This window comes from Talaromyces atroroseus (genome assembly GCF_001907595.1).
Source record: "Talaromyces atroroseus strain IBT 11181 chromosome Unknown scaffold_3, whole genome shotgun sequence".
NCBI classification, from domain to species: Eukaryota; Fungi; Ascomycota; class Eurotiomycetes; order Eurotiales; family Trichocomaceae; genus Talaromyces; species Talaromyces atroroseus.
Genome location: NW_017971435.1, coordinates 1287035 through 1307398, shown reverse-complemented (window position 1 = coordinate 1307398; position 20364 = coordinate 1287035). Strand labels below are relative to the sequence as shown.

General features: G+C 47.7%; 8 protein-coding genes across 8 annotated transcripts, besides 1 other annotated feature; 5 read left to right on the top strand and 3 right to left on the bottom strand.

Moving 5' to 3' along the window:
• Nucleotides 1-72: 72 nt before the first annotated feature.
• On the top strand, nt 73-1515 carry UA08_03493 (hypothetical protein; the record flags this gene model as incomplete). The annotated part of the gene is made up of 6 exons (XM_020265800.1): nt 73-234; nt 323-382; nt 453-506; nt 579-595; nt 655-805; nt 871-1515. The coding sequence occupies 6 exons, from the start codon at nt 73-75 to the stop codon at nt 1513-1515; spliced, it is 1089 nt and encodes a 362-aa protein (XP_020121590.1).
• A 747-nt stretch (nt 1516-2262) lies between these two features.
• On the bottom strand, nt 2263-4206 carry UA08_03492 (MYND-type zinc finger protein samB; the record flags this gene model as incomplete). Its single annotated transcript, XM_020265798.1, has 1 exon — nt 2263-4206. One exon carries the CDS (start codon nt 4204-4206, stop codon nt 2263-2265), a length of 1944 nt encoding a protein of 647 aa, XP_020121597.1.
• Nucleotides 4207-6005: 1799 nt separating this feature from the next.
• UA08_03491 (hypothetical protein) lies at nt 6006-7395 on the top strand (the record flags this gene model as incomplete). Its single annotated transcript, XM_020265797.1, has 3 exons — nt 6006-6022; nt 6311-6679; nt 6753-7395. 3 exons carry the CDS (start codon nt 6006-6008, stop codon nt 7393-7395), a joined length of 1029 nt encoding a protein of 342 aa, XP_020121596.1.
• Nucleotides 7396-9431: 2036 nt separating this feature from the next.
• UA08_03490 (Guanine nucleotide-binding protein subunit beta) lies at nt 9432-10838 on the top strand (the record flags this gene model as incomplete). Its single annotated transcript, XM_020265796.1, has 5 exons — nt 9432-9549; nt 9718-10430; nt 10504-10593; nt 10645-10764; nt 10818-10838. 5 exons carry the CDS (start codon nt 9432-9434, stop codon nt 10836-10838), a joined length of 1062 nt encoding a protein of 353 aa, XP_020121595.1.
• Nucleotides 10839-13016: 2178 nt separating this feature from the next.
• On the top strand, nt 13017-14020 carry UA08_03489 (hypothetical protein; the record flags this gene model as incomplete). Its single annotated transcript, XM_020265795.1, has 3 exons — nt 13017-13649; nt 13714-13943; nt 14005-14020. The coding sequence occupies 3 exons, from the start codon at nt 13017-13019 to the stop codon at nt 14018-14020; spliced, it is 879 nt and encodes a 292-aa protein (XP_020121594.1).
• Nucleotides 14021-14827: 807 nt separating this feature from the next.
• Nucleotides 14828-16142, bottom strand: UA08_03488 (hypothetical protein; the record flags this gene model as incomplete). Its single annotated transcript, XM_020265794.1, has 7 exons — nt 14828-14916; nt 14980-15100; nt 15155-15295; nt 15373-15515; nt 15575-15729; nt 15864-15904; nt 16134-16142. 7 exons carry the CDS (start codon nt 16140-16142, stop codon nt 14828-14830), a joined length of 699 nt encoding a protein of 232 aa, XP_020121178.1.
• A 765-nt stretch (nt 16143-16907) lies between these two features.
• Nucleotides 16908-17905, bottom strand: UA08_03487 (hypothetical protein; the record flags this gene model as incomplete). The annotated part of the gene is made up of 4 exons (XM_020265793.1): nt 16908-16981; nt 17041-17169; nt 17258-17516; nt 17639-17905. 4 exons carry the CDS (start codon nt 17903-17905, stop codon nt 16908-16910), a joined length of 729 nt encoding a protein of 242 aa, XP_020121179.1.
• A 466-nt stretch (nt 17906-18371) lies between these two features.
• Nucleotides 18372-18429: a repeat region (Identified by RepeatMasker using a combination of RepBase library and repeat library created with RepeatScout).
• A 257-nt stretch (nt 18430-18686) lies between these two features.
• UA08_03486 (hypothetical protein) lies at nt 18687-20121 on the top strand (the record flags this gene model as incomplete). The annotated part of the gene is made up of 3 exons (XM_020265792.1): nt 18687-19334; nt 19415-19621; nt 19687-20121. 3 exons carry the CDS (start codon nt 18687-18689, stop codon nt 20119-20121), a joined length of 1290 nt encoding a protein of 429 aa, XP_020121350.1.
• Between the last annotated feature and the right edge of the window lie 243 nt (nt 20122-20364).

Sequence of the window (20364 nt, the reverse complement as noted above, 5' to 3'; positions counted from 1 at the left end):
TTCGTAACATACATCTGCGATCATTCAATCTCACAGCTATTATCTCTAGCGTTGCGGAAAGAAGTCGATGAAATGGCCACCCCCATCCAACTACCCGTCATCGATATATCGGATCCTCTCAATGCAGCCGTCGGCAAGGACATGTTGGATGCCGCTATCAAATACGGCTTTTTCTATGTGCATGGGAAAGGAAGCGACTTTTCTGCGGCCGAGGTCGATTCTACTTTTGAACTAGTAAGTCCTCATACGCCATGAAATCCCACAAAGCGTGATATATATATCTAGATACTTCCAGGTTAGATAGGCACTAAAATTCTGATAGTCCAAGAAATTCTTTGCCTTGCCAAAGGAGGAGAAAGAAAAGTGCACTATCCGCACAGATGTATGTCATGACCTCTACATCGGTAAATCTTGGTCATCTGAGCAGTGTTGCTTACAATGGATGGCAATAGAATCGAGGATGGTCAGGAATGCACTCAGAGATTCTAGACCCGGAGCATCAACGGGTAAGTGAAGTCATTCACATCGTTCACTTCAAAGAGGAATGCTGTATAGAAAGCTAATTTGAGTTTACCTAGACTGGTGATTTCAAAGAGTATATGCATCTTTTTCTGTTGAGGGAAACTTCTGCTGACACTACTTACGTCTCGACAGAGCACTCAACTTTGGCGAATTCAAAGATGGAAAGCTTCAACAGCCAATTCCCCCTGCGCTTGAGCCTCACGAGGCTGACATCAAGCATTTCACAGAACTGTGCAACAAGACTTGTGCGCGGGTGATGCGATTGCTTGCGCTGGGGTTGGAGGTATCTCTCCCACACACACACACACACACAACTATATACCAGAGAAGAACATTAACATTAACCAGATCAACTCCGAATTCTTCGTAACCCGCCATGACGCCTCCCAAGGCGAAACAGGCTGCGTCCTCCGCTTCCTATACTACCCCTCCATCAACTCACCTGCCTCATCCAGCTACCAACACGACATCGACGTTCGAGCGGGCGCCCACTCCGATTACGGCACAATTACCCTCCTATTCCAACGACCGGGACAGCCGGGTCTCGAGATCCTGACATCTGGCGACACCTGGGCGCCTGTACCCGTATGGCCTGAAGGGGCAACAAGTGCCAAGGATGATTTCCCACCCATCCTGATTAACATAGGTGACATGCTTAGCTTCTGGACAAATGGGCTGCTCAAGTCAACTATTCATCGGGTAGTTTTTCCAATGGCTGAGCGGAACCCATCGTCTTCGTCGGCGAAACCGCAAGATCGGTATAGTGTCGTGTTCTTCTGTCATCCGGTTAATGAATGTAATCTTGTCCCTCCGGTTCCGAGTCCGTTGGTTACAGCTGCGGTAGCAGCAACAGCAACAGGAGGAACGGAAAGTGGTAATAAAGTCGGCTTTGGTGGCGGTGCAGGCTCCCTGAGGGAGAGGAGCTCAATGACCGCTAAGGAGTACTTGGATATGAGACTGTCGGCTACGTATGGACAGCGCGAGGAGGCGTAATTTAGAATTTAGTAGCTTTCTTTTTGAAGCCTTTATACCTGTGATTTAAGAGAGATGTGTCGTTAAACGAATGATAGTTGGTTTAGAGTCCTACAGATTGCTTTAAGGTTCGTTGCTATATAGCAGGTCTCACAAATTGGAATGGTCATAATAATCATGTTGATGAAGAGATAGACAGGGAGACAAGAAGGACTGATGATGACTTATAAACATAAAACATGGCAAGACAGTACATGATAAAGAGAAAAGAAAAATGCATGAATGATAAAAGCACAAACGTCATATGGTATGATATGGTACGTTATAGATGGTATCCAGAACTTGCCAGACACTCGGTGTTAAACACCAAATGATCAAAATGGTATCAGTGACTTGATAAGGAGGAAAATGGGGGAGGTGGCTATGCTACCAGCAATTTGCATGTGCATAGAACAATGAAGATGACGAAACAGAAAGAGGAAACGACATGATAAATGAGGTATCTCCAAGATTTGAAAGACAAACGCCGTGCGGATACCATAAATCCAGCAGGTTGACGAGGAAACATGCCACAACCAAAACCTGTTATGGTATACCCGATATGCCATGTAACAACAACCTCCATAAAAGTAACAAACCAAATGACTCGAATCATTGGAGAAAATGAGTATGTGACATGACTTCTTGTCGCTATGCAAATCCTGAACCGAGCCAGGAAGTCCGATTAGATGCAATTTGAAACATGAGAATGATCATCAACAGCTTGGATTATGGCGTGGTGTGGCACCAATGACGATGCCAAATCCATGCAGCCTTTTGGCATTCCTTGCTGCAGTATTTGGTTCGACGGCAACGTCGGCATTTTGCAAACTGGCGCTGGTAATCTTCCCATTTTCCGCACTCGAAATGGGCACATTGACGGATTCCTCCCCGAGACTCGTCCTTACGACAGAGGTTTCTCATGACAACACATGCCCAGTATTGCATATCCTTGGAATGATGCCGCACTGTAAACTTCTCTACTAGCGGGAAGACATTGAAATTGTCCGGAAGAAGATACTCCTCTTCCTGCTCTTCATCCTCATCGCTGTCCGCTTCGCCTTCGTCGTTTCCTCGCGCAACTTCATTATCATCTGTTCGCCCTCCCGGCAGGAAGGTGCTCTTCTTCGGATCGTTCAACAAATCTAGTTCGCGACCGATCTTGAGCTTGGGGACTAGATGGGTATGTTGGAAGTAGGTTCGTAGGTTGCAGTATTTGGAAACGTAGGCAAGGAGTTGCAAGGCCATTAGGACGTCTTCATCTCGGGGCATTGCCGTCAAAACGCCTTGTGGAGAATTATGGGTACGGAGGAAACTTGAATAGGGGCTGTTAGCTAAAGCGGGAGAATTGGGATTCGCGGGTCCATTTGTTGGCGAGAAACCTAGTGTGCCGGGAGCTTGAGGATTTGTCGTATTGACGAGACTGCCATCAACAGCGGACCGATGGGTGATATTGAATGTTTCAGTATCTTGAGTCCGGGATGGATCAGCCATGGTTAGACCGCGAGATTCATTGTTTTCCAGCATCGATTCGCCGCCATCCACATTGTCAATTTCCATCGAGTTTTGAACGCCTACTATGGGTTCAGATACATCGCCGGCAGGTCCCTCATCAGCCATAGGAGAATCCTCTCCATTGGCGTCGTCCGAGTCGCCAGAACCAGATTGGAGATGGCGCAGCGCTGGCCGCACCACTTGCACAGTTACACTTCGGGTTTGTACGGGGCCGCTAGGCGTGGTAGGCGAATCTGGTTGGGAAGCAAGACCAGCAATTCGAGGGCTAGTCAAACGCATACTGGGAAGGCGGAGAGTGTGCTGAACGGGCCGATGGTGGACCCCGTCGGCAGCATCCATGGTGGGAACAGCAGTTGCTAAAGGTTGCATTGGCCGGATATCGTGCGAATTGTACTGATACCGGGGGTCGTGAGATCTGGGATTATGGATGTCACGACCGAAAGTGGTTCGCTCGGGAGGAGATGTCAACGCTGGCTGAGAGAAAGCGGTGAACTCCACGTCTTGGTTATCATTAGGATTAGCATTATTGTGATTGTGGTGATGATGGCGACGGTGATGGTGGTGGTGGTGATGCGCATGATCATGGCTGAAAGGCTGGGGAATCTGAATGGAAGGTGGAGGCGCCTGTCGACGAGAAGATCGCTGCTCTGAGGTAGCCGAGCGTTCAAAGATGGACGTAGACGAAGAAGACAGGCCTGCCTGGTCTCGGACAAAAGAGGATGAGGCAGTTGATCGTGATGACGACGACCGATCTGCATCGACACGGGCGCGTATTTTGTCAACAACTCGAATGTAGTTATCGAGGATGGTGGCGATGACCGGAACCACGTCGGCCTCGACCACGCGAGTTCGCACGGCCTCAGATCCCCGCACTCCAATATTGACGACGCACTGGAAGGCCAGGCTCCATTTCCACATCTCCATGAGATCCTTACTGCGGCCCTCTTTCAGTATGCATACTAGTCGCTCAATGCCGCCATCGACGGTGAGAATATCCCGGATTCGGGCCGACGAGGTAGTGAGGTAGGCTAGGTGGTTGAGTGAATTGATAAGGGGTAGCGTAGATGTGCAGTCCAAGGCTCGTCGGTCGTACAATGTGGTTGTGATGTTGACCGAGGCCTTGTTCACATTGGGGATGCTGAAGTTGACCTCCCTCATGGTGGCGAGGGATTGTCGTGGGTTCCCGTGCGAATCCAGTTAGGCTGCGTACGGAATGTTGACAATAGTAAAACCGATGACGACGATGGCCAACGACGATAGCTGAGATCGTAAAGAGTCCGACGATGGGTGCAAGTACACTCGAGCGCAGGGCGAAATGGTGATTCACACCGCCCCTGAAGGTATTCTGCGACGGGAGGCAAGTAATGCGAGATGGCACGGGACAGTATCAACAAGGGACGAGGGAAAACGGAAGAGCAGTAAAGAAAAAGAAACACTCGCTACAATGAGAAAGAACCGAATGAAGCCAGATTGGACATTAAGAATAAGCAGATGAAGCAGGGGTTGATGGAAGAGGATGAAGATTGAAGAAGCAGCAGATGGGGGTGGAGAGGAGTTGAGTAAGAAGGCACGCACCGGACTCGGCGAAGGAAAAGTCGATTTTGAGGGGGCGGCGGGTAATTAAGGCAAATAAGGCAGGCAGTCCCAAAATGGTCTCGGCAGGTGGCACTCTGGCCCGCCCGATCGATGTGACTGCCCAGTCAGCCCGCCTGTGATTCGCCTGCTTCTGTCGATTGTGGTATAAATAGTAGATAGAGCAGTTGGGAAAAAAAGAAAAAAAAAAAAAAAGGGAGGGATTACAAATTATATGTCCAGGATGCCTGCCAAGTGAGGACAGAGAATGCAGACAGAAGAAGAAGAGGTGGTGAGAGGTCGGGCCGCCACGATAATACAACAACACAACATTAACGACAAAGTACCACTTCTACGTCCATCTCCTGTGCTAGACAAATAGAAACAACATATCTAACAGGAAGGCCAGTTCGTTTTTATTGGATCTGTGAACGGACAGGTGTGAATGGCTGGAACTTAGCTAGTGCCATGCTAACATGGGATATCGGCACTATCTGCCAGCCAAGGTCGTCAGAACTGGATCTGGCAATGCAGTCATTTGCCCATAAGGTGAATGAATAATTGACTAGGTAAAGATTTCCATCTTTTGTCAGTCTGTGTATTCGACAACCTTCTACTGTTGAGAACCAGAATCTACACGATTAAGTAAGCTGTGTATCCGTACTGTAACCCCCCGCTGTTATCCAATCAGAGCACAGGTAGTATATATCTCCGAAACGGTATTTCCTCTTGTTCAGGTATCATCTGACAGAGTTCCATGGATCGCCCAAGTCATGCAGCAGCCCTCATATTTTCCCCGTATTCCTGATTTATTCTCGATCTCCAGAATGCCACCAGACCAATGACTTCAACTCTCATCGCGATATGCTGCAAATCGAGTAAACAAAACATGGCAAGGACTAAGAGTGTGACTGATATTTTTGGCTGCAGCAGCACGGCAGGATATTAATAAAGCTGCTGCCATTGGCCTGGGGAATCATCGCACTGTCTATCAATAGAAGTAGGCGGCTATTCTGAGCCTATCGTTGGCCTTGCGCTAGTTAGGGTTTGCTGCTTGCAAACACTGCGTTATAAGCAGACATTTCCCGTGTTTCTTTTGCTATTAAAGGAAACTTACTTCGATATAAGTCCCATCACATAAAACCCCGCTCTTGTGGCTAGAGCACTTTTTATATGGACATTCTACTCTGATTCTATTCCAATAGGACTTTCCAACGTTTTATATTTAGAATTGACTAAACAGCTCGTACAATTGAAGTTGCACTGCATATACATAGTCCGTCGACTATTTTAGTTGGTTCAACTTTGTAGTATGTATGCACGACTTGGTAAATTATTCATCGGAGCTAGAACAGTCAGGCTTCTTTTTACTTTTTCTTGACACCATGCTTCCTAATATGTAGTCAGTAACCCATGTTTGATCTGCGTGTTTCATCCCAAAGTCATCACCTGGGTATTGCTTCAGTCAGAACAACCATGAGGACAACTGTTCTATAAGAGATCCACCCAGAATATCTACACGAACGACATAATTTCAAATACCCATTTTTCTCAAGTTAGTTTTCATATCGCTACTCGTAGTATCCAAATTGAAAGGAATCTCCTACGTATATCGAAGTGGACTTTGCGGTGTTAATTGCTTAACTCCGCAGATGTTACCATTGTTATGCTACTATAAACGCGCTAACAGTCGTTTTGACCAGAATGAAACTCGCTCTTCAATCGAATGGTGTTTCAGAACATATCCAGTCATTACAAAAGTCATGGCCGCAGCACGCCCTCTCACTTGGTTGATCACTGGTGCCTCATCCGGCTTCGGCAAGGCGCTTGCCCTAGAAACTCTCAGAGCAGGCTACAAGGTAATCGGCACCACTCGTGATGTTGGAAAGGCAGAAGTCTCATTCCCTGAGTTCAAATCTAAAGGCGGAATCTGGCTAGAGCTGGACCCCGCCCAAAAAGATGCCTATGAACAATTTTCCAAATGCTCTCAAGAACACGATGTCGATGTGCTCGTGAACAATGCAGGATATGCTTTCGTTGGCGGTGTTGAAGATACAAGGTAGGCAGTGATTATAAAAAGCCTGGTTTATCCCTAGCATGTCGACAGGACGCTTACTTATAGATATGTGCAGTGAGGATGAAGTTCGCGATCAAATGGAAGTCAACTTCTACGGGCCTCTCCGCATTGTCCGAGCCTGTCTCCCAACCATGCGTGCAAAAGGCTCTGGCAACATTCTTCTTATTAGCAGTGGCGCTGGGTACGCAGTATTCTCTCTTCCCCAATTTACTTTTCAGACCTCGGTCTTGAAGTTCGACTTACTCAGCAACAGCTTCCTAGCCCTTGCTGGACGATCCACATACGCCGCCAGCAAATTTGCCATTGAGGCTGTCCACGAGTCCCTCGCTCAAGAGGTTAAGACGTTCGGTATCAAAGTCCTTATAGTAGAACCCGGTGCTTTCCGCACGCCCTTCTCGAGCAGGATCATCAATCCAGCTCAGTACAAGGATAGTAACGGCTTCAGTGAAGCCTACAAGGACACTGCGGTTGCGCAGATGGTCGGTTTGACTGCAACTATCAAGAACATTGAAGACTTTGCCAAGGGAGACACAGATAAAGCCGCGAAAGCTATCGTCGGGGCTGTCGTCAACGGTCACGATTATCTTCGGCTGCCGCTGGGGAGCGACTGTGCAAGATCATTGGAGGCCAAAATTGGATGGTTACAGAGTGACTTGGATGCTACTCGGGAGATTGCCACATCGACAGACGTCGATTGAATAGTCAAACCGAGTCAAGTCAAGCAAGTCAAAGAGAACATACAGCATATGAACTATGAGCAGAATTGAAACCCATAAATGCGAATATATTCTTAGTACGTAGTATTAATTGTTACCCCTGAGTGCCCGACTCTTAATTCTTGGATAGCAATAATAGCACACAGTGTTAGATTAAACTACAACGGCCGTTATTAATTTCTATCCATGGATATAAGTCCGTAGTCTACCATAGATGTGGCCGTATAGCCAACCTAGATATCCGATCCCCCGAGTTCATTGTGAAGAAGAGAGTTCCTTTATGTCTTATTATAGGTAACCAATTAATTTAGCCATCATGGTTGTTTTCGTGGCATTGCATTACCTATTTTAGTATATGTCTAGTAAGGTACCATTATCTCCGACGTATTTACAGATTTTAGCTGACATAGAAAGTTGAAACAATCTACATTAATAATTAATAGTTAATTAATTAATCAATTAATTAGTTATCTGCCAAATGGCAAATGCTATAGTTAGTCAAACTACTAATAAACCATAAACCCAGAGCAGCATAGCTATAACTTAAGTATAGTACATCATACGACTACGCCGTACGCAGGTAACAGTAATACGTATACCTCTCGATTGGCGACCCCTGGACCCCTAGACCCAGCGAGCATAAGCTGGGAGGGTTACATACCGAATTGATACAACATTGAGCAAAGTCAGACTGGCTTCAATACACTAATAAATTCTAATAGCAACTAGCTCGTACGGAGTAGGGAGAGCTAATTATGTGAAGCCAGTAATCTACGCTGTAAGCGCCAAGCACTGAAGAAAAAAACACTTGCATAGGGAGAACGGAGCACTCCGCCGTGAACAATCGTAATATTCCAGAATGCAACGGGCGTAATTCTCATCATCAGACTATTAGTTCGTCAGGCGCCTAGTCAGCGTACTAAGTAGCACTACCGCAACTAGCACCAGACAAGGGTTTTGTCCTGATCGCTGGCTTGATGATTGGGGTAAAATGCGCGATAAAAAAGAGGACTATTGGGAGCTATTCCCAATACGGTAAAATAGGATGGATTCGTGGGCTCCACGGACTTGCCGGGCGGCTCCACCAGGCGAAATAACCCAAAGTGGTTGTATCCCGCATGACCGCTAGGCTGCAAGTGGCATGGTGGGGGATTCGCACAGGCCAATTATGCAAGTTATTATATGGCGACGAGTAATTTGACTAGTATTTTATGTTTTTTAACGTGCACGTATCGACCCATTTATTACCTGCTCTGATTCCCCGTAGCGAAAAGCTGCAGATGAGGACAATCTTCAGATCAGTCAGTCATACGACTGTTTTTTCCCTGCAAGACTGGCTAATTTATACGTATACGTATATATAACTAGTTCCTCAACACTCCTGAAATATGCTCTGCATCGGCCTGTGACTGCTACATATTCAATAATGAGTATACAGTACCGCTTTTGCCCCCATGGCAATCAAGGCAATCAATCCTTTCTGCCCCCTCAAACAACGGCTGTGATTGGCGCTCTCCAGCACTTACGGTACACACCGCACATTATGTTTCTCCATGCAGCGCTTTACTAATTGTCTATTAGCGAACCTTCTCCTCATTTCTGACCACGGATACTTGTCGACAAAATGAGGGTCAATTATTGCCAAACATCTCGATATATTTGTTCAATTCCCCGGGTATTGATACGTCTCGTATTACACCGTACTGACATTCCATCGGTGGATACGTGTTACGCCACTTTACCATTGGCTCGCCCCTGCTCACTAAGCAACCGGCTGGCTGGTCATTGCTTTCCTCCTTCCCCCCCCCAAAATTCCCGTCCACAGAGAGAGAGAGAGTGAGAGCCTTGCCTGTCCGTCCACCAACTCCACTCATCGAACCTCTGCTGCGTCCGTTCCATAGACATTCATTTCCTCGTCTTCTAACTGACAGGCACTTTCCTGGCCAACCCCTCCGCTCTCCTCTCCCTCCCTCCTGCCTCCCTCCCTAGCCGCCCTCAGGGTTTCTTTGCTGAACACCATGGCGGCCGAAATGAGCGGCGAGCAGATGCAAGCCAAGATCACAGCAGCTAGGCGCGAAGCCGAGGGGTTGAAGGATAAGATCAAGCGCAGAAAGGATGAGCTCGCCGACACCACGCGTAAGACCTCCCCATCTATTTCTTGACAGGCCGCCTAGGAGAGAGAGCTGTTTTCCGCGTTGTGGTGCGGCTTCTTCCTTAGCTGGCTTTTCGCCCGGGATATCTCACGACGCACATTTGACCAAACATCTCGATCCAGCTTTCGCTAACCTTTCCCGCTCAATGTAGTGCAACAAGTTGCAATGAATAATACCGACGGTCTTCCGCGCATTGGTATGAGACCTCGGCGGACACTCAAGGGCCATTTGGCCAAGATTTACGCCATGCACTGGTCTACGGATCGACGACATTTGGTGTCGGCTTCGCAAGACGGGAAACTCATTATCTGGGACGCTTACACGACAAATAAGGTGCATGCCATTCCCCTACGGTCGTCATGGGTCATGACGTGCGCATACGCTCCCAGCGGTAACTATGTCGCTTGCGGTGGTTTGGACAATATCTGCTCTATTTATAATCTCTCCGCCCGAGAAGGTCCGACCCGTGTCGCACGCGAATTGTCAGGTCACTCGGGCTACCTGTCCTGCTGTCGCTTCATTAACGACCGCCGAATCATTACCTCGTCCGGAGACATGACATGTATGTTGTGGGATATCGAGTCCGGGTCCAAGGTCACCGAATTTGCCGACCATCTTGGCGACGTCATGTCCATCAGCATCAACCCTACCAACCAGAACGTCTTCGTCTCTGGAGCCTGTGATGCCTTTGCCAAACTGTGGGATATCCGCACCGGCAAGGCTGTTCAGACTTTTGCTGGTCACGAGTCCGACATCAACGCAATCCAGTTTTTCCCAGACGGAAATGCTTTTGGTACCGGTTCCGACGACACGTCCTGCCGCCTGTTTGACATTCGTGCGGATCGCGAGCTCAACACTTACCAAGTAAGCCTTGCCCCTTTTGTCTTCTTTCTCTTTCCCCACGAATACACACGCTAACCACCTTATTTCTCACCAGAGCGACCAAGTTTTGTGCGGAATCACATCCGTCGCCTTTTCCGTTTCTGGACGACTGCTGTTTGCTGGTTATGATGATTTCGAGTGCAAGGTATATTTGTTTGGTCACCTCGTGATATGAGCTCATAGCTAATAATTCCAGGTTTGGGATGTCCTTCGTGGGGACAAGGTTGGATCACTAAGTGGTCACGAAAACCGTGTAAGCTGCCTCGGTGTCAGCAACGACGGTATTAGTCTGTGCACTGGATCTTGGGACTCCTTGGTACGTCTGACCACATGTTTACTCTGCTGATGCCTCACTGACGTTATATACAGCTCAAGGTTTGGGCCTGGTAATGAGGGCTGAACTGTCAATTCTTCCTCTATATATCGAACAACACCCCGTATCGATAGTTATGACTTGAAGCCAAAAGCAGTTTGCCTATCTCCTTTTGTACGATACATTTTCTTCTCCATCGACCTTGCGTCAACCCCGACACCGTTGATATTTTCTCACGCAATCATGCATATACAAAATTCTATATGCAAGTATCATTGGCAAAATATTCGTCTGCGCGAAAAATGTTTTCATCTTGGTGGTCTGACGAGGAAACGCCCACTCTACTGATCGGGCGGTAGTGCTTCTTTCTCCTATTTGACTCCTTATACAACGTTAATGGCCCCCACCTTCAGCGACGTCTACTCTTTGGCTATTTCCTTTCATTCACTTTCATGCTGGCTTGTCTTTTTCTTTTCTTTTTCTCCTTGTTTCTTCTTCCTATTTATATACTTTACCGTTGGGAAGTGGAAAGAATAATTTATTACCAGTCAGGCTATGATGGCATTGGTTGGATGTCTTTGTTTGGTTTGTCTATCGACTTCAGCCGGCATCTAGGTATGGTGCTTTTTTATGCTGGATTTTTTGAACCACTTCATTTGGGAATGGTACATCCCTTGTCTGCTTCTTTTTCTTCTCATTTACTTCGTACGTCAGTGCCCGACGTATTCTTTTTGTTTCTTTCTACGATCCCGAAAAGCACGATCTGACTTGGGTTTTTTTTTTTCTTTGTTTCTTCTTTTTCATTGCAAAGTCTTCAACCAATTGTGTATTTTGTGTGTGCTGTGTGGATAGCAGATCAACGATTGATCAAACCTTCAAATTTCATATACTGTCTGGTGGAGGATGGAAGAACTGGGAAGACTGGCTTGCTGATCACTAGATATGTCGCAGGGATATGCTGACTTCCCCTTTTTTTCATTTTCCTTTCTGTTTTATATCCTTATTGCGCTTATTTAGATCAATGCCTATTTCATTCCAATTCAAGTTCCTCAAAAGAGCCGGCCTTGTTACTCCATATTTAGGCTTAGTATTGTACTATGTCTCAATCTGGGAGCTGTACAATGAAGGCGTAGTTAGTTAGAGTTCTTATTATGTATGCATAACTCACGGAGTATCTCCCGGATCTGGCAATCTTAGGCTAGTTTTGTACATTACTCGGGGTTCTGCCCTTTGTTAGACTCACCCCCTCTTTATCACCCCGGAAGATCCGAGGGGTTAAAGATTGGATTTATGTGTCCTCTATCTGAATATGAATTGTACTTCGTGCAATAAACGGCAGTTCTGCTGAAACAGCTAATTATTGAGAATTCTTTGTAGTACTACGTATGATGATGTGATTATCTGCCAAAGCATGTCGCCAATGCAATTAGGCCATCGTGGCTTATTCTTAAGGCTGACTGCATGACCTCATACCTTGCTAACGGTCCAATTAATTGCTACAGATTATATTAATGATCACTGTGTAGTATTTACCTTTAGTTCCTCCGTATTCTTGGATATCGGAGTCTCAGGCAGGCAGGGTAAAGCGCGCTAGAATACGCGAAGAACATCGAGCGGCTTCTAGCGCCGGCCCAGCGGACAAATCACAGCGCCGGAAGCCGAGGGGGGGGTGCGATCTGCAGACTCTGAAACACGCTAAAAAAGGGCCTGAAACGGGGATGGTTGGTTGGTGCCTGGGGCATCTCACCTTACTACCTCAGGAATCTCACAGCCTTAGTCCTCGATGAAACAACAGATGCAACACCTGCAGCACGCCTAGCATTTTACGGATGACGAGAGGAAGAGAACAATTGGGCCTTGGCCGACATGAAGACCAACCCAAGCTCAAAGCCGGCTCAGCTTAGGCACAGCCCTCGGAGCGAGAACGAGAGGATTAGGGTTGCTAGCCCTTGCGATCGGCTCGAGCATTTGCTTAGTCGAGCATAGAGCACGAAGCTTAGCGTGGCGATGCATTGCCTGCACAATCTGAAACATCGTCCAACAACCCTAACAGGCTTAGAAGGGGCATTATTTCGTCAGCTCAGCCCACCGACCACGTTTTGTCTTGCTGAGAAGGACAGACCCGCACCTCGTGACTTCCCGTCTTGAAGTTCCCGAGTAAACTCTGGTTCTTTCCCACCAACCAAACTACAAAAGGGGACCGTGTTCTCTCGTTGCTCCGTACTAATTTTTTTTTTCCCCTTTTCTTCTTCAATATGTCCTCTGCCCAAGACGAATTCAACCGCCTCATCCAGGCCAACAAGGATACAGTGCGCGGCCATCCCGAAGACCGCAGCGACTCCCCCGCCTCCGAAGGAGATCACACTACTACCGCCGCTGAAGACCAGTACGAACTCTCTGACGCCGACTCCGATTACGCTGATTATCACCGCGAAACATCCAAGAAAGGCGGCTCAATGGTTTCTCGCACCGCTGCATACACCGTCCCCTCGACGCTGTTCGACGCCAACACCGGCCCAAAGGGTGTCATTGCCGATGCGCAGTCGTTCGAGCGCGCCCGCAAGAAGTCTTTCCGTCGCACGCTGCTGAGTGCTGCCGGTCTAGACTCGAACTCGAAGCTATTCGGGGCCAACAATGGCATTACTGGCAACAACATCTCGCGAGACCAGGCCTCGTCTCAGAGCAGCAGTTCGGACGAAGACGAGGAGTTTATGCGTCGATGGCGGGAATCGCGTCTGCAGGAATTGCAAGACCGCAGCCAGCGCCGGCCAAGTCCAAGCAAACGCTTGTATGGCAGGGTAGACACGGTGGATGCGGAGGGGTATTTGAATGCCATTGAGCGGGTTGCGTCTGATACTGTGGTTGTTGTTTGCATCTATGATCCGGAGGTACGCTTCGTTCTTCCCTTTTTTCGTCTTTCTTTCGATACAAAATTTACTGATCTGATTGCAGTCATCACTTAGCGCCCAGGTTGAGGATGCCATTGAAGTCATTGCGCGCAAACAGAGCACTACACGCTTCATCAAACTGCATCACGAAATTGCTGAGATGAGTCATATCGACGCACCGGCCTTATTGGCTTACAAGGCTGGCGACGTGATTAGCACAATAGTCGATATTCCGCGACAGATCCCTCGCGGAAGCGTGATTACATCTACTAGTATTGAGAATTTGCTAAACCAGTATGTTTTTCTTTTCCCATGCGCAATCTATTCTGGAATCTTGCTAACGAGGATGTTGCAGGAACCGCGTTTTTTAGAAATGGCTCGTCTGATTTTGATTTCTGTCGAATGCTTGCATGAACTTATACCAACCATACTACACCGTTATTCGCCACTTTTAATCAACAAAATGACTACTGGCAGCCGGCTCTATCAGTTGTCACTCCATTCTTATACTCATTTTCTTTTCTTGTGACCATATTGCAAATACCTCTCTGTTAATCTTTTTCTCCTTTATAAGAAAAAATTGATCGATGATCTCACTTTGACATTCTCGACTCGTCTCCTTTGTCTATTTAATGCCCTTTCCTATATATGCATGTATGTATACGTTGAGATATCCCATCCTATTTAATACATTTTTGTTGTTTTTCACTGGGAGAAGGAGAGTTTAATGTTTTGTATCTTATACCTTACGGAGGGAGGCTCTTGTTTTGTGATGAATTCTGACTAGAAAAGCAAAGTTTCTTACCTACTGGATAATAATCATTTATAACATTCTATAATCCCCGTATTCACGGCCAGAGAGAAAAAAAAAAGTCATTGATCGATATTTTCCTACCCAGTGTCCCCAACTAGGTAGCTCGTAGTCTTGATATGAGACTGAGAACTGCGCTAAACTAAATTAAACTAATTGTATTCGTTGCATTGAATTGCACTGCATTTCATCCATTCCATTTCCATTGACTGGAGGAGAACAAGACGTGAAGAAAGGGGGCAAAAATAAAGATATCATGATTGAAAGAAAATGAATTGGAAAAAATAAGAAAAGCCGCTTCTCGTTATCATATCGTATCGTTCTTGCTCAGAGATGGCGAGATGAGATAGACAGATACTTCCCGATTTCAAGCAGCGCCTTTCTGATGTACAAAGTCCCAGAGCATTTTGATCAGTGCGTCGGGCAGTGTGTACAGATCGACGTGGAATTCGCCTTCTGTAGCGGGAAGGTTAGTCAGGTCTATCAATCCATTGGAAAAAGCGAAGAGAAGGGACGCACGCTCAACATCGTTCACTGTATACGAGTCGGGAGCCTTGTTGTCGTGTACCATCTGCACTACCTGGAGTAAATCGTCTTCACCGAGTCTCTGCAGTCCGTCGGCGAGTTTGTCCATGTCGATCTGTACACAACTTTAGTATGTGGGATTATGACAGAAGCAACGATGTATACGCACGTTCTTCTCGGTTTTCTTCTTCTTCTTAACGCTTTCCTCGCCGGTAGCTCCTCGCTTCGACTTGACGCCGTTTTCCTCGCCAGGGACGGGCCCGGACTCTCGCAATTTCTCAAGAAGAGCTGGTTTGGGGTGCTTGAAGGTCTGTAAGGACATATTTGTTAGTGTCTCTCTCTTCTTTTATATTGTCAATTCAGAACTTCGGATTGGGAGGAACGAACAATTGTGTGCTTCGACTCGTAGCGGGATTGCTGGAAGTTGAGATCGTGTGAAATCGTGTGTTCCTTGTCGGCAACGAATCCAATCTGCATATCGAACTCACCCCATCCTTCTTCCTGAATACGGAATGGAGCATTCTTGATAGCTGGAGGATTCAAGTCAGTCAATGGCTCTGACAAGATGAGACAAGACGGGAGGGAATACTCTGAGTTGCGCGCGCGCCGAAACTGGGATGGAGACGGTAGATCACTTTGTCAAATACGGTGGCTGGCACTTCCTCGCCATGCTCGTTCAGGAGGTAGACCTCAATGGACCATGATCGAAGAGGGAATCCTTCCACGCCTGAATCTCGGCCCTGGCTGTATTGCCATGTGTCAGTACAGCCCAGAGGATTCTGATATTGTCAAGGAATGCACAGTGGAATGCAAGACAGATTGCATGACGGGTAAATATAAACCACAGCATGTATGGAGCGAGGTGGGGGAGGACACACATGATGCTCTGTTCGGTCACGAGTTTGACTGTCCGCTTGACCTGCATAGATAGGTTGACAGATTAGCGCTGAGCTTAGTATGGAGATAACGAGCAGAGTAGAAGAGAAAGAAACAATAATAATAAAGACAGTGTCATAATATAATCAAGTCATTATGCACATAAAGTGAGCAGAAACAAGGTGAGGCACAGACAAGCGCACACTGCATGAACGTGCTACATGCATGCAATACTACCAAAGCACATAGCCAATGAACCACAAACGACATACATCAGGCATTTTGCACAGCAGACAGGGTTGCTATGTGAGAGGGACGAGAAAAGAGAAGTCGTGAGCTCTGTCTGGTGAAGCTCCTCCAGGAATGACTTTGAGACTGCTCAAGAGCTGTCTGTCGCACTGGGGATTTAAGATTTAGCGATAGATCTGGGGAAGTGCTGCAGTAGAGGTAAGGAATGGAGTAATCTCTGTGCGTGTGCCGCAGAGAACAGAGGAACTGCAGAGAACAGTAAGGATAGGAAGTGCTGTGCAAGCATCTGTCGCGAAGTTGGAGAAGTTAGCGCCAGAGGCAGAGTTGGTGTTGCGCTAGCGGGAAAGCTTGTGGTGGGGTCTGCGCGCCCCACCAATCAGCAGCTCGCTACTCGGTCTCTAGTATCTACAGCATGCATTTAAAGAGGCTTACACAAGGAATTAACCAAGTATGTGCATTGTGTGTTTCTGTGTATATCAATCCTGATGCTCTACCATAATCTACCACGACGCCCATCAATGGCAGCACGTCTGCCTCGCCATTGATCCTTTCCTGGCTTTTGCCAGGAGCACATTCATGTTATCCACGGTATCTTCATTCGCACCGGAGCATCGAATCGATGTGTTGTGTGTTGAAAACAAGGGGATGGATAGGTAAATCGATAACCGGGGGAGAGAGCGGGACTCTGAGCTGGGAAAGAATCCGTGTTGACCAGGGGAAAACGGGGGGTGAGGCGCAGACAACGACACCTTTTTGGGTAGACTGCGCAGTGTCAATATAAAACTCATGTTGTTGGTCTAAGCTTCTTGGGAAAAGAGTTTCTCGTTCTCTTGCTGGGCCTTGATGAAGGCATCCTTGAAGAGGTTGGCGTCTAGATAGAGTCAGATTAGACATTGGTGCTTTACACTCGATAAACATCTTCAGACTTACTTTCGCTGTTGGCGAAACGAATGGCTAAGGTCTGAGCCTCAGGCTCGCCTTCGCTGACATCCGCAGCGGCATTCCACACCCAGCTACGGTCACTGCCGACGTTTGGAGACAGCTTCATGTCGGGGACAACTACGACGATTAGTCTCTGAATTCTAGACGGAAAAAAAAAAAAAAAAATAAAAAATAAAAAATAAAAAAAAAAGAGGCGGAAACATACTGTAGTGGTTGGCGCAGACCTTGAGGGTCTTATCTCGGCGCATAACCAAGCGGGTCTTCTGGTTCTCCTTGTGCTTCAAAAGTCGGACATCGCCAGTACCGCGCTCCTTCCACTCGCGAGATTCACGGTCAAACTTGAACAGCTTCGCACGCATCTTAAACACTTGCTCCTCTAGCTCCTCATTGGTCTTGGTCTCGACTTTCTCGGTGAGGTGGATGACGGGCTCGAATTCCACTTCCGGAGACTCGGGTGCTTCTTCCTGTATATGAGAGATGTGGTTAGAACAGAGCCGGAGAAAATTGCCCCGCATATCATATTAAGATATTGAAGCTAGAAGCGTGCGTAAGAAAGAAGGAGAGAGGAAAGCAAGTATCAACTCACCTCGTCTTCAGCCTTCTGAGCCTTGGATGAACCAGATGGCTCACCAGCATCACCGGCCTCTTCCTTCTTCTCCTTCTTGGGACCGCCACCGAACATGGAGAAGACGCTATCGGCGGTCTTGGAGGCCGTGTCGGCAGCCTTCTCAGTGACCGACTTCTCCTCGCCCTCAGTGCTCTCGACTGGCTTCTCAGCGGCAGGGGCAGGGGTGGTGGTCTCCTCCGTAGAGGCGGTGGTGGGGTCGGGCTTGGGCTCGGTAGCGTCAGACATTTTCGTGGGCTGTTGAAATGGTTCCTGTGGTATAAAAGGAGAAAGAGGATGAGAGGGGCTTCTTTCGTTGCAGGCAGGGACAGAAAGAAGAGGGATGGGGGGAGTGATATATGGTGATCGGAGGTTGAGTCTGCTATAGGGAAATTTTTTGTGTTGGAGGGACCTCAGTTTGCTGGATGTTTTGGTTGCTTTCCCCCGCCGCAGCAAACAGGGCGCTTACCGTACGTACCATACATACCACACGCACCATACGCACCATACGGCTAAACTGGGCCTGGCCTGGCGCATGGTCTCAATACCGTACCGCGCCGATACATCGATGCATCGATACATACATACATATTGCATGCAGGAGAACCCGCCACTTTTCTGCGCGCTAAATAAGCGGCGCACTCAATCTTGTTTTGTCAACGCATAGACTGCCATGCGTTGGAGTGTCCATACTATTTAGACATTGATATGTTTCATATAAATACAATATACATACATACGTATATATATATATATATATGTATGTATGTATAGCCATTCTACTATTCCCATTGTCGGCGCCTTCCGCAGCCCTTCCCCTTCGGACCCCGCATGGATTTCTAGGTTCGACTTAGCAATGCTAGCATAACCACTTACCACCAGCGCCAGCCATACGCCTCGTCGAAAGATGGCTCTGGTGGGACTTGTTTCTTGTCCCTGATTAAGCCATGGACACCCTCTATAAAGGCGGCGGGCGTTCGTCGTGGGCTTCCGTCTCTTCCTCCAACTCAACTTCCTCTGAACTCTGAGAATGCCTAACTTCGAAATCGCCATCGTTGGCGCCGGAATCGCCGGCGTCACGCTGGCCATTGCCCTGCACTACCGCGGCATCAATGTCACCATCTACGAATCCGCGCGTGCCTTTGGCGAAATCGGCGCCGGCGTCGCATTCGGTCCCAATGCCGTGCAGGCCATGAGAATCTGCCACGAGGGCGTGGAACAGGCATTCCAGAGAGTGCGCACGCGCAACATATGGCCATCCAAGGAGAAAGTTTGGTTCGATTATGTCGATGCATACGGCCAAGGAGAACCCAAGATCGAGTTTACCGTTTCCAACGGCATGGGCCAGAGCGGCGTGCATCGCGCTATATTCCTGGAACAACTCGTCAAACTTCTTCCAGAGGGGATCGCCAAGTTTAGTAAACGGGTATCTAGTATCGAAGAGAATGGCGCAGACAAAAAGGTCGTGATTCATTTCACCGACGGCACCTCCGCCGAGGCCGATGCCGTGGTTGGCTGTGATGGAATCAAGTCCGCTGTAAGACGGCACGTCGTTGGCGAGGATAGTCCGTCAGCTTGGCCTGGGTATACAGGCAAATATGCCTATCGGGCGTTGGTTCCAATGAGCGATGCCATTGAAGCCGTTGGCAAAGAAATCGCCGAAAACGCTTTTATGCATGTAAGTCTACAACTACTACTACCGCTCTGCTTCTTCACACAACAGGCATGAATTGACATTGGAGGGAAAAAAAACCTAAGATGGGACCCGACGGACACATGTTGACTTTCCCTGTCAACCACGGCGCATTAGTGAACCTGGTGGCATTCAAAACATCCTCGGAAGGTTGGGACGATCCCTTGCGAATGACCAAGCCTGCTCGTCAAGAAGATCTCTTGCGCGACTTTGCGGGTTACAAGCCTTATATCCAGAAGCTGATCAAACTTACTAAGCCTGAGATGGACATTGTATGCTCTTTTCTTTCCGGCTATTTGTATCATTACATTGCTAACCAGTGTACAAATAAACATAGTGGGCCATATACGACCTTGGAGACCACCCAGTGTCCACTTTCTACAAAGGCCGGGTATGCTTACTCGGCGACGCTGCGCACGCAACTTCGCCTCACCACGGTGCCGGCGGCGGATTCTGTATTGAAGACAGTGCCGTCCTAGCCACACTACTACTAGCAGCAGTTGAAACTCGCGCCGACAAGGAAGGGAAAGATATCCCATTCGAATCTGTTTTTGCTGCATTCGACGCCTCGCGTCGTGAACGTTCTCAGTGGTTGGTGCAGAGTAGTCGATTCATTGGTGATTGCTACCAGTGGCGTGCCGAGGGTGTGGACAGGGATTTTGTCCGCATGGAGGAGGAGATTAATCGGCGAGTAGGGATTGTATCTACGTTTGATGTGATGGATGCGTGTGAAAAGGCCAAGGAGGATTTGGCGCGAAGATTACGTACCTAGGCAATAGCCCTATGGGTTTGCTTATATATTTACAGATATATACCAAATAGCCCTGCACAAATAGCATACCTTGACTAGATCACAATAAGGTGCAACTTACCTGGATACAGTCTAGGAACAGGCATTTTTAATATGAAACAGTTGTTGAATGAAGATTCTGTCTTCTTGCGGTGTCCTTGAGAACACAACCCAGAAACAATTAAACCACAACCGGTGAAATCATAGAAAAACGCATAAAAGTGG